Here is a 14509-nt window from a genome sequence, read left to right as displayed (position 1 = left end):
AGAGGTTACCTGCGGGGAGGGTGAAGGTGCAGAACTCGTTGATATATCTGCAGGGGAAGTTGCCCTTCTTGGTGCGCAAGCAGCCCGCCATGTGCCGCCGGATGGCCGCCGCCAGGTCGGGCGCTGCGACTCGCGACAACAAACAGTTAGAATACACAATGTACATGTTACAAAGAGAATGTTTAAGATAGAGTAGAGGTAGTGATGTGTTCATAGCTCACCTATGTACGAGGGCGAGCGCTTGAGGCCGGGCCCGCCGCCGGAGATGCGCGACAGCAACGTGGACAGGATGTCCTGCCTCTGAAACCTGCCGGCATGTGACGCGTGAGTGTGTGTGGGGGTGAAGGGTGGGGGCGCAGGGTGGGGGCGCAGAGTGGGGGCGGCGGCGGGTACCTGATGGCGAGGTGCACGAGCGTGTGTCCGGCGTCGAATGCGGAGGCGCGGTTGAGCAGCTGCACCTCTGGCGGCGTGAGCGCTCGCGCCGGGGACCCGCCGCTCGCCAGGTACGCCTCCACGCAGCGCGCCTCGCCCTCCACCACGCCTGCACACACAATACTGCACTCGTGTCGCCTGCAGCTTGCAGCGTGCAGCGTGCAGCGTGCAGTACGCACCGAGACAGGCCTGCAGCCACAGCCAGTCGGGGTTATTCCTGCGCTTGCTGCGGCGGGCGGCGTCCGTCTCGTGCGCGCCACTCTGGCTGTTGTTGCACACCTCCGTACCGCCTGCAACACTCAATGGGTTCTAACAGGTTCAAGTATCACATAAATGTACTGATCGATGGCCGATACTGACCGTCATTCTGTTGGTTGGTGTGGTGCGGGTGGTGCGCGTGGTGCGGTGCGGACGCGGCGCCGCACATGGCGCACTTGAGCGCGCGCGGCCAGTTCTCGTATGTACATGTCTGATTGAATAAAAATATGATTTACAAAATATCTATAATTTAAAACACAAATACACTCATAAGGAAACATTATAATTTCTAGCATCAGACTTACCGAACAAGCCCACTTGTTGACGGAGGAGGCGCTGGCCTGGCCTTGCGGAGATGATATTCTCAGCGGCTTCAAGCGTTCCGCTACCGCCTCCGCCCCTGTTGCCCAGACAATCTTTTTTTCTTACAAATAACAGAATGATTATCACTGCATCCAAATGATGCTCTTAACCCTAAATAAAGACAACTCCAGATCATCGTCAATGTTTCATGCATTTCTTGAATTATGTATGACAATATAAATAATATAAGAGACAATGTAACTGACCACAGACTTGTTGTGAGGGTAATGCACTGGCACCATCCTGCTGCAGCTTAAAGATGTCCTCCCCCAGCGAAGGCTTGGGTGTGCGGCACATTGTGCACTGCACACACACAAAAATGCTGTACAACTCTCTATAGCTAACAAGGGTAGGGGCTTATTTAACCTGTATAATATGTTTAGGACATATCTACATGTTTATTCACTAGTACAATATCATCTGTGGGGATTTCCACAAATGATAAAATGACTATATTGACCTCATTGTCACCTCATAATATGTCCCCGCGGAAGGAGTCAGAGCCTACTCAATCATGGTCAATCACAGTTTGGTTGCTTCACACATATTTTATGTTCATGTCCGATCTTAACAACTGCACCTATATTGATCTACTTATCACAAAATGTTTTGAATGCAAAATTTCTATCTAAATTAGCAATACTTTCTCCTATATCATCTCTTTGACATAATGAGAGGAATGTTTTAAATATTGTTCAATATTCAAAATATCTTTTAATTGTCTACATTTGTATTGTAACATTACCTTCCTGGAAAGTGGGAAGTTCTCATAAGTACACATCTCGCACATCCACTTGCCCTCCGAATGTGGCACCGAGCTTGCCGTCATCTGCAAATGCAGCCAGTTGGCTAAACAGTTGTTTAACATCCCATACTGAATGCACTCAACCAACTCTAGATCTTTTTCCTCACCAGACTTTATTTATTAAAGAATAGTAATTACTTGTGTTAGATGGGGGTCAGCAATGAAGGAAGGGGATGACAACTTCAATATATTTATTCCTTACTAAGAAGCATTACTTTTTAATTTTAAAATAAATTTCTTGGCCATATTATTATTTTTAACATAAAATCTGAGGTGTAATAATTGTCTGCAATCTTAACACTTTATGATGTTTTACCTGGCCAAGCTGCGCATGTGAGACATTGGTGGAGGCATCCAGCTGTGCAGGGATACTCTCCGCTCCCTGCCCACCTGACTCCTGCGACTCGGCAACCGATGCAGTATTCTTGCTGCTATCATTATGTGCCTCCTCGCTCATTGTACCATCAATAAAATCATATGTACCCGTCTCCTTGCAACTAAGTTCTATGTTAACAACTATGAGGCAGGCATTGTAACATAACCTCCTTATTATTGTTTGTAAAAGTGGTCAACTTGGGGTATAAGAGCACTTAGTTATGGGCGTTCAAACAGTTTTCAGCTAAAAAAACGACATTTTCAATTAATAAACGCTTAAAGCGAACGTCGAAATATTTAACACATTTCTTTACTTACAGTTACTTTCGTTTATTACAAATAGCGGGAGTAAAGATTCTTATATGAAAATTTCTTATTAGGTTTTTTGACAGAATATCATGCTGGACATCAAAATGTATTATTGTCGAACAATTAACCGTCGAAGTGAGATTTGGCATTTACTTGTGGCGTCGTTACACAACTTATAATTGCATCGAGGTGTCGTTAGCAAAACTAAGGTCAAGAACAAGAAACCAAGCATACAATTCACTCACTCGCGATGATCCAATGGTTACGGAAATAGAGCACAGTATGAAGATCCTTTTTCAAGTTACAAGCTTTAGTTAGATTTTTGGCTGCAAGGTATTATTATTCACAGAAAAACGAGGAAATAAAATGAGAATTGATGACTGAAACGTAAAAGAAATAATGTTTATATGGTATTTTGACAAATAAATTTGTGTCAACTCTATGTCAATCCAAACGGAGGTTGGTAAATCTTTCCTCGAGATTTTTTTTTAATACTGATATAAAAATTTTATATAATGTCAACTAAATACGATTGGTTGTGCCAGGATGTGTGCTCTGTTTGTGAAATGTGAGCCAATGAAAATAGATTGCAAAAACAATCGGCCAATCATAATTTTTGAAATGATTCCATGTTGGCCATGTTCCGTTTCTGACTAAAAATCAACAAAAAGAGTTAAAATGGGGAGGTAATTTCTACGATTTCATCACCTTTTCTAATTACAATAGGAAGCAATTTAAAGAGTTTAAATGGGGACGTAATTAGAATGAACAACTATCATCGAGAACTGAAAGATATCCTTTGAAAATTTAACTCATTTCTCGGTGTTTTTTGGTCTCATCAAATTTTCTGTAAGCAGGCACTGACCTCTATAGACATATAATGTGATATTATAACTTATCCTTTTGTAAAGCTTACCCCTAACTTCTATTCAGATCAGTTGGTCGCACTATACAGAGATTTGAACTTTGATGGAAGAAGTGACAGTTAAAATATGTCTACGAAACCAATGTTTCGCTTTTGGAAATTGACGGCTATTGTATGTTTTTTGAATGAATTTCAGTCATAATATATCGAAAAGCTCTCTCAGATCTTCGTCTTCCTCTAGCAAAAGTATTTATCAATCGGAAGAAATAATAAAACTTGAAAACATAATTGAAACTCTTCAACATAACAATGAAACTTTAAAAAAATCTTTGGAGAAGAGGGACACTGCGATAGCGATTTTAACCCGAGAGAAAGAAAAAATATACGAAGAACTAAAGTGCGCACAAAGGACAAATCGAAATCTGTATCAGCAGTTGACAGACGAGAGGTAAATTCGGTTTCAGCGACTGACGCGTTAGCCAAGTTAATCATTATATTTTATACCTTTAACTGCATGCGTTTTTCTTCTTAGGGATATACATTTTAAGGAGAAGGAATATTTGGTACAAGACATTAAAAGGTTATCTATAAGACGTGAGACAAACACAATCTTTGAAACTCGAGTAAGTTAATAGAATGCTTTGAGTGCATAAGCACATTTTGTAATATATGTAATATATAATAAACAATTTTTGTTATATTTTTCCTTTATCAAGTGTGAAGGAGAAAGAATATTTTCTTCATTAGAAGAGGAAATCCAAGAAAAAGATCGCATAATTTACAACATATGTACCAAATATTTGAAGGTGAAATCAAGCAAAATGTCGTTGCAGAAAAGATTTATTAAATTACAGAAGCAAAGTAAAAAGGTATTTTTAGTTTATTAGACGCCGGAATTATTATCAAAGACTAATTGTAAGCAACTTCACTCACCGAATTTATCTTTCGGTACAATAATAGATACATTCTAGGAATCACCTCCCTTACTTTTTGGGATGTCTGACAAATTTATAAATGTCCCCTGATTCGCTGAGCTAAGTGATTGATAGCCTGTATTCCATTGTTTTCTGGTGGTGGCGGCCCATTGTTCAACATTCGACAATAAGCTTTATGCACGTCTCCACATTGAAATTAAAATATTTTTTCAGATGTGTGACAATATTGTGTCCATATTAGAAGAAAATAGAGAAGTATTAGACGCTCTGCTCAATCGTTTATTAAAAATGTCTCACATATCAAAGCCTGGTAAAAAATTTATTAAACTATTGCAAATTAATACCAGGCTCCATTACGAAAATACACAACTGAAAATACAAATGACGCATGAAAACGAAATTTCTTCAAGAAGAGGTTTAAGCGTATCGAATATAAAATTCCAAAAAAATAATATTTTTGAGGATAAAGATAAAAATGTCCTCATAACCAAAACACCACAGCTCCGGCGTTCTTTGTCGACGAATGCTACCTATTTTATCAGACGTCATGGAGGTTTAACAAACTTTAAAAGTTTGCATAATAGTCTATCGCCACACTTTCGTAAAGAAATTTGTAAATCAAAGTCTGACAGCAATTTGGCTTATTTTAAATAGATTTATAATAAACTGATTTTTTACTCTTTTCCCTTTGTATTCTTAAATATCCTTTTGCCTTAGTGTTAACTACAAGTAAAAATACAAGTTTTATGTTGTTTTTAAATATTAGGAAAAAACTACGGTAATAAAAATAATGCATAAGTTTTTTTAAATGGAATACATTTTTTAAGCCAATCCTCAGACCTCTATAGATACGAACACATCGATTCTTGGAAATGACATCTTTTCCGACTTAAAAGCGGCGGTCATTTTTCTGATAGTTAATTTATCTTTTATTATCCGTTCAAATTCTAATAACCGTTCCTAACAACACTAATATGGCGAAGATGAAATAGGCACAAAGAAACCACCTCTTGTAGCCTGTCCAGAATAATCATTCTGTGACTTAATGTGATACCAAATTACTCTGTGTCCACCTGCCAAATACTCTTTGCGCCTTTCCAAAACGGGCAACACTGGTCCCAGATTTGTGTGTGCCGGCAACGCATGAGAACGTGTCGCAAAATCTCAATAAATTAGTGAAATCACCATGTCGGACGAGTACTTTTATGGTGAGTTTTATTCTTTATTAAATTCTTTTAATAATCGAAGTATTATTTATGGTGGAAACCTAGTACTTTGTAAGTTTAGCCGCCTTTACTTTGGCGTATCCCTTTTGACACCCGGCTACTTCGCCATTTTAAAATTCGATATTTAATTGTAGTTGATATTATTTCCAGTGGTAATGATTGTAATATGTAACTGAAAATATAAAATTCACATATATTTGATAATATCCTATGGCTCACTGTGTGTTTATTAAATTGCCGCCATTTTTAAGTTGAAATGATATTGGGCAAGTATTTGTTATCATTCATTGCAATGGCGTTTCTAGCTTTTAAGTATAAAAAGGTCACTTATGGTACCCACTACTATGTAGGGTTTATCACGATATGCGCACTAACAAGCGTGTGATTCGCATGAGAACTAGTACTGTCAAGGCGGGCAATTTGAAAGTATGGCGTCCAAGCGTCTCTGGCGAAGCGTTTTAGTTTGTTTCGTGGAAATATGCATACGAGATTATTAAGTCTATTTGTCGAAGAGGAAGTAGTCAATACAACTCTAAAAAGATTTAGGTTATAATTAAAGGTCACACTTTAGTTAAATATTATTTACTTTGATTTATAGGTGTAACCCTATCGTCGTCACATCAATCAGAGACATGGGATCCGGAAGCGAAAGCCGAGTATCCACGCAGCAATAAGCTATTAATCCGCCAAGCGCTGCTGGGGCCTGATGCCAAACCTGATGAACTCAATGTTGTACAGGTACTGTGTATGTTGGGAACAATTTGAAGTACTTATTTTATGTAACCGAAAATGTCGGGTCAAGATACATGTATTTATTCTCTGAGTAATAAAGCATGTGATGTGGATATTTGAGGTTAATTTCTTTAAGATTCAATTTAGCTTGGCTTTTTTAACTTCTTGAAAGTATCTAAATGTTAAGGTCTACTGTGAACACAAAAAAACAGTCTAAAATTTAAGTATAACACAAATTTTGGAGGTAGAGTAAAAGTTTTTAAAAATTAACAATATATAATAATGTAATTTGATTCCAGGTTGAAACCATGTGCCTTCAGGACTCTATCAAAATTCCTGTAGCTATACTGAAAGTGGGTGAGACGAGGCATGCACGCTTAGATATTGAATTTCCTGATGCACCAGTTACTTTCACTCTCACTCAGGTGAATTTTCTTTGTACCATAAATAATAGTTTTAATTGTGCACTTATTGCTATGTTTTTTCCATAACTCTTATATAAATATATATGTGATTTCCTAATTTTATATGATGATAAAACAAACCATTTGTATTTGACGGGTGTGTAAAGTCGTTTTGACTTTACACTGCCTGATAATGATTGATTCGAGGCATTTGTCTGACTTCCTTATTTTTCATAAATAATTTACAAATTGGAAACTTTTATATCTACATCACAAAATTCTTCATATACAGGGTTCTGGGCCAGTCCATCTAATTGGCCAACATTTACTGGGTGCCCTTGTAGAGGAATTTGAAGACATGGAAGAGATGGAAGAGGAAATGTTGGATGAGGAGGAAGGAGACGATTCCCAATTTAAGGTTTGTGTACCCTCAGTTTTTTAGTGACCATTATTTAAGAGTCACAAACTGTATCCATAATATATATTTACATGACCATAACATGTTTACAATACCAAAAGGTCAGATTTCAGTGATGCATGACATTACCCTGATGTTATTTGTTTAAAAATCTAGCTCATGTATTTGTAGTTAGCAAACATTTTTACTTACTAAGATATTTTTGGTATCGGTGATTTAGTAGAGTACTAAATTTACAGGAAGATGAAAATAAAAGGAAAGGAGCTGGCAAGCGCAAGGCGAATGAGGTACTGAAAACCTTCAACTAATATCAAATTATATATGGGTTCCTTACATGCTCACCAGAGGGAAAAGGGCAAAGGCCCAATTCTGCAAAATATAGTGGCATCATCAGCTTGTGATAAAAGTCAAGTTATTTGTGTTGCCATTATTATTTGGTGAAACTGGGCCCGAACAAAAGTGCTAATTGCTGCAGAATGTGCAGAGTGATGACCACTCAATATAATTGGCTGTTGGTTTTCTGTACTCATTCAGTACCCCTTTACCTTCTGATAGCTTAGCTGTTATGTTATTTGATACATTGTAAGAAGTAAGTGCCTCTTTACAATTTGTACAAAATATTTTGACAGGATGAAGATGATGACGAAGGCGAGCCCAAGGGTAAAAAATCGAAAATGTCCAACAACGCCAAAGGCAAGGCTACGTCGCCCAAGAAGAATGCCAAGAAGTGAACCGCCTCTATGCCTGAGCACCGCTCATGACACACCTTTACTTAGACCAATTCTGTTGGAGACTGATAAGTATTTTAGGTAAACTTACCTATTACAATTTACTAAAGTCAGTTTCACATTCAGTTAATAAAAAACAATGTCAAATGAAATGTGTGGTGATGACTGAGCGGCAGCAGAGGCATTTTAGTTGTAACAATATAGTGTGGTAATTCAGACTAGGTTAGCATTATATCAACTCTGTGTGCCTGAGCCAGTGAGGGTGTGCGCGCGCGCGTGTTTGTGTGTGTGTTAGTGTTATGTTCAATGTATGACTGCTGCACAGTTTGAGCTCCACTTGTCTTAAAAATTGCAAGTGATGCAAAATGTAGCAACCTCAATTTGACACCAGCACCCACAAAATAATCCTGTGCGGTTGCTGGTGGTCAAGTGTGATTACTTCACTATTTTTCAGTACTAAATTTCATTCCTAACTGTGGTATAGTGTTATTGACGTGAAATTTATGATAAGCCTTTATTCACACAGATGTATTTTTAAGTTAAGAGGTAAGCATAATCAGTGTACATTAAGTCATTGTCAACTAGTTGCCGGAGACATTATTCAAATTGCGACACATTTCAGAATGAAAACTGTACATATAAAAATGTAAGAACGGTATTAATAAAACCATTTTTAAACAATTCTATTTGCCTTTTATTTACCTAATATGAATTTATTGAAGAATTCATTACAAGTCACTTTGAGAGAGAGAAAGACATGTCAATGCCTGTGAAGCATTGCATGAAGAATATTGTTCCTCTCCCTCTGAATAGTGTTGGATTCTTCAATGACTTGGACCAACTTCTCAAACTTATCTTTTCCTTCATTTTGGTTAATATTTCTAACAGCACTTTTTATTTCTGTTAGTGTAACATTGTCAATGGTGCATCTGTGATTGCATTCCCTGTTTATTTTTGGTTGATCATAAATTTGTTCAAAGTAAGTATAATATGGCCATTGGTTACATTTACCAGTTACTCTTTTTTTCTCTGCTAGTCTAATGTAAGTTTGTTTTAAGTTTCTGAATTTTTTATCACACTCTTCTGTGGAGAGTCCCAGACTGGGTCCTATTTGTTTCCAAAGATTTTTCTTTTTCATTAAGGGGTCTCTAAACTTTTCCTTATTGTTTAAGTAGAAAGTAAGCAATTGATGGACGTAGTCACCATCCTGGTTTTTGTAGAAAAGTCTTGGAATTCCATCATTACTGTTGTAATTGGTGTTCTCAAAAATTGATTCAAAATCCTTATAGTAATACCACTTTGTTATTGATCTACCTGATTCTGCTCTCATTTTTAATCTTATATATGTTTGTTTCAAATTTCTGAATTTTCTATCACAATTACTTGGATTCTCTCCAACTATGTTTGATATTTCTTTCCAAAGTTCTTTTTTTTGCATTCTTGGGTTTACAAATTTATGAGCTATTTGACCATATGCCGCAATAAGCTTTTGTATTTTATTTCTATCCCAAGGGCCCACATTAGGGTTGTAGTTGTAAAATATTCTTTCAAAATAGTTGCGGTAGGGCCATTTTATTAATTTGCCAGTGTCTCTAGTCCTCTCCAACCAATTGAAATAAGTTCTTTTTAAATTTTTAAACTTATGGTAGCAATTATATTCTGTTGTATTTAACTGTTGAGCAATTTCTCTCCAAACATCCTTTTGCAAGCAATCAGGGTTTCGAAATTTATTAATATTTTCTATATACAAGTTGAGCATCCTCCTTATTTTGTTATCTTCCCAAGTCTCCAGTAATGAAGTTGACAAAGATTTACAATCTTTGAATACTTCTTCACAAATGTTATAATGAATCCATTTAATATCTTTACCTAATCTTTTCTTTTTAAGTAATCTAATGTATGTTCTTCTAAGATTCCTAAATTTCTTATCACATTCTCCAGGAGAAGTTCCAACATTGACAGCAATTTCATCCCATAAAACTTTATCTTTGTTTGAATTTTTGTACCTTTGGTCAAGGCAGAGTGTGAGCAATAATTTTATTTTGTTCTTGTCCCAAAATGTTTCCTCTTTTAATGTATCTAGTTCTTCTTTTTTACAATGCTCTAAAGCTTCATCAGATATGGGTAAAGGGGCTTCATTTATTTGTATGTACTGCCTGTTGTCAAGGGTCTCTATAGGATTCCTAGAGTCTTGGTCTGAAACTTGATATGATAAATATCATACAAATTTATGTAAATATCTATTACTTATAGAATGAGAAATAGTACATTTTGTATTGTTATCAATTTTAGTGATATGTCGTAACAGGGATAAGGAGAGGAGTGAGGTTTTTAGTTAAATGTATTAAAACAATTCCAAGTACAATAACAAACAACGCATTAGGCTATTTGATTTTCTGATAAACCAAATCAATAATTATCAGTTTTCCTTAATCATTTAAATGTATGTACTTACTTTGAGGATTTTGTATAGCAAAATTATTGCTACTGAAAATAACATTGCTTTGATCTTCTCTCAGCACAAACCAATAACTTTGATTGTGTGAATGTGTAACTTCCATTTCGTTACTTTTTCTATTTTGTTCGTTCTTATAAACTCGCTTTGTTGACATTGACAGACATAGCTGTTGTCTGTTGTTCAGTCATGGTCGTGTTTTCAAAACACAATTTCAAAACGTCTTTGCGTCTCTGGCCTGGCCAGCACAGCATAAAAATATAAAAACATGTAATGTCCATAGAGACAGGAGTTCTATGGTGTACTGCAAAGAGTATATAATGTAATGTACATATATATAAATGTACTGCATGTATTTTATATACTCTTTGGTGTACTGGATATAGGGGAGATCCGACAGATCCCAACCACGATATAGTTGTGACCACTTGACTTGAAAATTATAAAAGAGTTTTTATTATGTAATAAAACTAAAAATTTACTATGTTTGGAATTTTCCCATTATGTGTATACATTGCTTCACGCCAAATTTGAAGAATCTAGGTAGACTGGAAGTACCCTTTAGGTTTGGATTTTGTGCTGTAATACAATACTTCATGCCAAATTTCAATAAGTTCTGACAGCGGGAAGTTGTGCTTATTTATGTTACAATTTGTTGATAATCCTAATAGGACATTGTTTTTGTAAAAAAATGATTTAATTAAGTACTTTCCAATTTTATTAAACTTTATTTTATGAAAGAAAAAGCCAAGAGAAATGACAAATAATAATAATTTCACATTAGTCTCCCCCACTCTTTGGTATGCCGTTTTCATCGTCTCTGGTTGTTACTTACATTAACATTTTACTACAAGACCCAACATCTTATAAACCCATTTATAATTTTTTAAAAAATACAATACAAAAAAATTTAGCTACTAATTTAAGTGAAGTGAATCCAAAGTGATGAACTTTTTTCGAAAAGATATGACGTAAAGGTCTATGTTACCAGGTCATAAAATTAAAAAAAAGTCTCTGGTTGTACTTTATTTGTGAACGGAGCGCCGAACAACGCAAAAAGAAGAGTGCCAGGAAAAAAAACTGAAAAAATCAGAAGAATTACGAAAGACGCCATTGTTGTTTTGTTCAGTCGCTATACAATCAAGTTATCAATATTTCATCGTTTAAGTGTTTAAAACATAGCGTATAAAACGTTGAATAAAATCTTCGGATGTTAATTAACCATGTTTTGATTATTTTTTTGGTTTAAAACACGTTGTAAAAACGGTAAGTTTCGAATGACGCGCCGGTGGATATATTTTTTCGTTATGTAAATGATTTATACGCTTACAGATTTTCAATGCTTGATTTGCCTTGTATTTGAGCAAACTCTGTTTTGTAAAAACATGTATTAAAACGTTATTTATCTCTTAGTTTTTGTGTTCACAACTGTCAAATGTATTATGGCGGGAAACAGTCATCAGTCACTTTACATTTTTACAAGTATTTAATGGGGAGAATTAAATATGCATCGTTTTAAACTTAAGCTATTTATAAGAAGTTAAATATTTTTAATGGCTTGTATATTAGATTACATAAAATTGTACTATAATGAAAAGTGATAGGTTACTAAACACGTAAACAAGGTACTTAGTAGTAACGTAGCCAATGAAAATATTTTGACAACAGATACTTCTACATTGTGGATATTAGTCTCATATTGTGTTGTTAAAATAGTTAGTATATTTGATTCTTTCTCCCTTTGTATCAACAAAGACTCCATTAAAATGTAGTTTGTGTGTAAGCAGGCATGTCCGGGGGCCATCTGGCCGTGCTGGACCGTGCGGGGCGTGAGGTGAAGCAGTACGCGCTGCCCACCGGCCTGGCCACACTCGGCAGCAGCTCGACATGCGACATCCGCTTCATGCTGCCCACAGTGGAGTCACACCACGCCACAGTTGTTGTACATGATCTGCAGGTTACAGACATTTTTAAGAACTTATTTGAGATTCTATTTTGTTAAGTAACTATTTATGATCGTAAAAAGATATGAAGAAACAAGTGGTATTGTCAATGTTATGTGAGTGTGTAAGTGGTCCTTTATTTAAATCTTTTTTAATTAGTTCATTACGGCACAGGTTGTGAGGTGACAGGCTAAAGACTTGTGAAGAAGTGCATAGTTGGCACAGCGGTTGAGAATGTAGTACTGAGTAGCAGAACAATGTGATTGCAGACAGTGGTGCACAATGTGGGCGGCGGGGAGACACTGGTGAATGGTGAGGCCGTGAGCGTGGCCCCACTTGCTGACGGCGACGTGCTGTGTGTGGGCGGCCGCGAGTTGCGCTGGCGGTACTCGCGCCCCGTCACCACTAGACACACTTCACTCACACCAGGTCTGTTGCATATATAACACTATAAATTATTCCCAATTGCTATTTTCATAGTAGTTGAATTTGTAATTAAATGAAAGGGGATTGGATGGTTAACAGGGTGGGCAGTGAGCAAACATTTAAAATAGTTTGGTACAAAAATAGATGTTGATGTGGTGTGTGTGTGTGTGTGTGTGTGGGACGTGCATGTGCAGTGATGGCGCGCATGAGCGGCGTGCGCGCGCGTGCTGCGGCGCGGCGCTCGCTGGGCCCGCCCGCGTCCGCGCCGCGCTCCCCGCACAGGCACTCCACTCCAGGTACACAACGATATCTCCTTACTTTGCTAGATCACACCATATACTTGAAATCGCTCGTTATATTGCTAGTAGTCCGTCAATGGCCATGTACATCTTTTGCTAAATATTACCGTAAGAAAATCGGACAAAAGAGATTGATGTAGAGAAGTTTTTACCACACTTTATTCGAATGTACTTGAGAGAAAAATATGTTGAAAAAAAGGAGCGCAATATGTTGGACATTGCAAATATGGTGTATGTGGTAATAAGTTAATTACAATGGTATGTAATGTTGTGTTGCAGCGAGCGCGCGCCAGGTGGCGGTGGTGCAGCCGCAGCGCCGCGACGCCGCCAGCAACATCGGTGAGTCACCTCCCCACGCTACCTCCTCCCGCACCTTCCTCACCACAAATGTATTGATGTACAAACTGTCATCCTCAGTGGTTTCCGTGGTCACCGACGTCAGACGTCGCGGCACGTCAAGAGGCGAGCGGGACACCAGCTCATCCAACAGATCTGAAGAAGCGACGGCAAGATCCAGACCGCCGAGGAGTCCTCAAATGAATCTCCAGAACACGACGAAGGCGTCGATGTGGATCGAGTCGAGGAAGTCGAGCGGCAGGAAGCAGGCGCCGGCGCAGCGCAGGGCGCGCTCGGACAGGAGGAGCACGCCGCTGCGCCTGGCCGTGCTGCGCCGCGCCCGCAGCGCGCACCGCACGCCGCCCGCACGCGTCACCAAGATACAGGCCCCGCTCACCGTCGGTCAGCGCCCGCACTCACTATCGCAACACAAACATTCTATGCTCAATTACTGCTATTACAGCTGTTTTACCAAAGAAATTTATCATTTAACAGTAAATATTTGTCAATTTTATGTAAACAGATCACACCAAGCAGGCGGCCATAATGTTGATGACCGGGCACACGCCCAAAAAGCGGGCGAATTCCAAGGCGAGCTCGGTGATGAAGAGGCCCGGGGCGACACCGGCGCGCCGCCAGCCCTCCTCCTCCAACAACAACACCTCTGCGCAGGTGCTCACAATAAATACATATCTATTCATCAATTCAATCTTCATCTATCAGTATCATTTTACTTTTTGGTTCAAGTTTATCTAGAACTGTTAATTAAAAATGATAATTATCATAATTTAATGTACGAAACTTACAATAATAGGAAATGTTACTTTCGGGAAATAACTTTGTTAATGAGATAAGTCTGAACTATATTCCAGGTACCTACAGCTGAGATAAGAAACTCGACGCCACGGATAGTTTTGAGGAGAAGCGACATCTCTACGTACTCGGTGCCGGATACGTCGCTTCGTTCTCCGCCGCAGCCGAATCCAAGAAAATCAGCGCTCAAGAATTCCTCCGCCGACAGGAGCGCAAGAAAAATTGAATCCATTAAATTTGATTTGAGCAACCTCGAGGACTCCATGGACTTGTCCACCGCCAGCGAGACCGGCCAGCGCGCCGCCGACCACCTCTCCCTGCGCTACTCCGACAGCTCCCCCGACTGCCCCCGCACCTCCCCTCGCACCTCCCACCGCACCTCCCACC

General features: G+C 38.4%; 5 protein-coding genes across 7 annotated transcripts in view; 3 read left to right on the top strand and 2 right to left on the bottom strand.

Moving 5' to 3' along the window:
* The window catches only part of trbd (ubiquitin thioesterase trabid), a 4973-nt gene extending 1893 nt beyond the window's left edge, over window positions 1-3080 (bottom strand). The window contains exons 1-10 of the mRNA XM_013310197.1: window positions 2788-3080; window positions 2175-2477; window positions 1799-1882; window positions 1260-1356; window positions 996-1090; window positions 793-901; window positions 612-722; window positions 394-541; window positions 222-307; window positions 12-123 (exon numbers count right to left, since the gene is read on the bottom strand). Of these exons, the coding sequence (XP_013165651.1) occupies window positions 12-123; window positions 222-307; window positions 394-541; window positions 612-722; window positions 793-901; window positions 996-1090; window positions 1260-1356; window positions 1799-1882; window positions 2175-2315 (983 nt within the window). The 5' untranslated portion in view covers window positions 2316-2477; window positions 2788-3080. The remainder of the gene's footprint in view (window positions 1-11; window positions 124-221; window positions 308-393; window positions 542-611; window positions 723-792; window positions 902-995; window positions 1091-1259; window positions 1357-1798; window positions 1883-2174; window positions 2478-2787) is intronic.
* A 14-nt stretch (window positions 3081-3094) lies between these two features.
* Window positions 3095-4996, top strand: LOC106116111 (uncharacterized). Its single transcript, XM_013309851.1, has 4 exons — window positions 3095-3855; window positions 3940-4030; window positions 4124-4276; window positions 4556-4996. Exons 1-4 carry the CDS (start codon window positions 3593-3595, stop codon window positions 4994-4996), a joined length of 948 nt encoding a protein of 315 aa, XP_013165305.1. The 5' UTR covers window positions 3095-3592.
* A 415-nt stretch (window positions 4997-5411) lies between these two features.
* On the top strand, window positions 5412-8534 carry LOC106116375 (nucleoplasmin-like protein). Of its 2 annotated transcripts, NM_001311883.1 has the most exon segments (6): window positions 5477-5550; window positions 6167-6306; window positions 6600-6725; window positions 6997-7122; window positions 7362-7409; window positions 7752-8488. In NM_001311883.1, coding segments are annotated over 6 exon segments (564 nt in total). In that variant the 5' UTR covers window positions 5477-5528; the 3' UTR covers window positions 7854-8488.
* On the bottom strand, window positions 8153-10579 carry LOC106116374 (uncharacterized). 2 transcript variants are annotated; one of them, XM_013310185.1, is made up of 2 exons: window positions 10306-10579; window positions 8153-10046 (listed from the first exon to the last, which is right to left on the bottom strand). In XM_013310185.1, the coding sequence occupies exons 1-2, from the start codon at window positions 10460-10462 to the stop codon at window positions 8611-8613; spliced, it is 1593 nt and encodes a 530-aa protein (XP_013165639.1). In that variant the 5' UTR covers window positions 10463-10579; the 3' UTR covers window positions 8153-8610. The 2 variants fall into 2 exon arrangements, with proteins under 2 accessions (XP_013165639.1, XP_013165638.1); XM_013310184.1 differs by having other exon boundaries at window positions 8153-10052; window positions 10306-10577.
* A 585-nt stretch (window positions 10580-11164) lies between these two features.
* Window positions 11165-14509, top strand: part of LOC106116110 (uncharacterized) — a 9134-nt gene continuing 5789 nt past the window's right edge. The window contains exons 1-7 of the mRNA XM_013309850.1: window positions 11165-11571; window positions 12093-12262; window positions 12518-12677; window positions 13253-13312; window positions 13391-13711; window positions 13833-13981; window positions 14182-14509. Coding sequence (XP_013165304.1) covers window positions 12095-12262; window positions 12518-12677; window positions 13253-13312; window positions 13391-13711; window positions 13833-13981; window positions 14182-14509 — 1186 coding nt within the window. The 5' untranslated portion in view covers window positions 11165-11571; window positions 12093-12094. The remainder of the gene's footprint in view (window positions 11572-12092; window positions 12263-12517; window positions 12678-13252; window positions 13313-13390; window positions 13712-13832; window positions 13982-14181) is intronic.

This window comes from Papilio xuthus, unplaced genomic scaffold, assembly GCF_000836235.2.
Source record: "Papilio xuthus unplaced genomic scaffold, Pxut_1.1 DF827756.1, whole genome shotgun sequence".
NCBI classification, from domain to species: Eukaryota; Metazoa; Arthropoda; class Insecta; order Lepidoptera; family Papilionidae; genus Papilio; species Papilio xuthus.
Note: the sequence above shows the minus strand (reverse complement) of the source record. Positions and strands in the feature narration are given on the sequence as shown.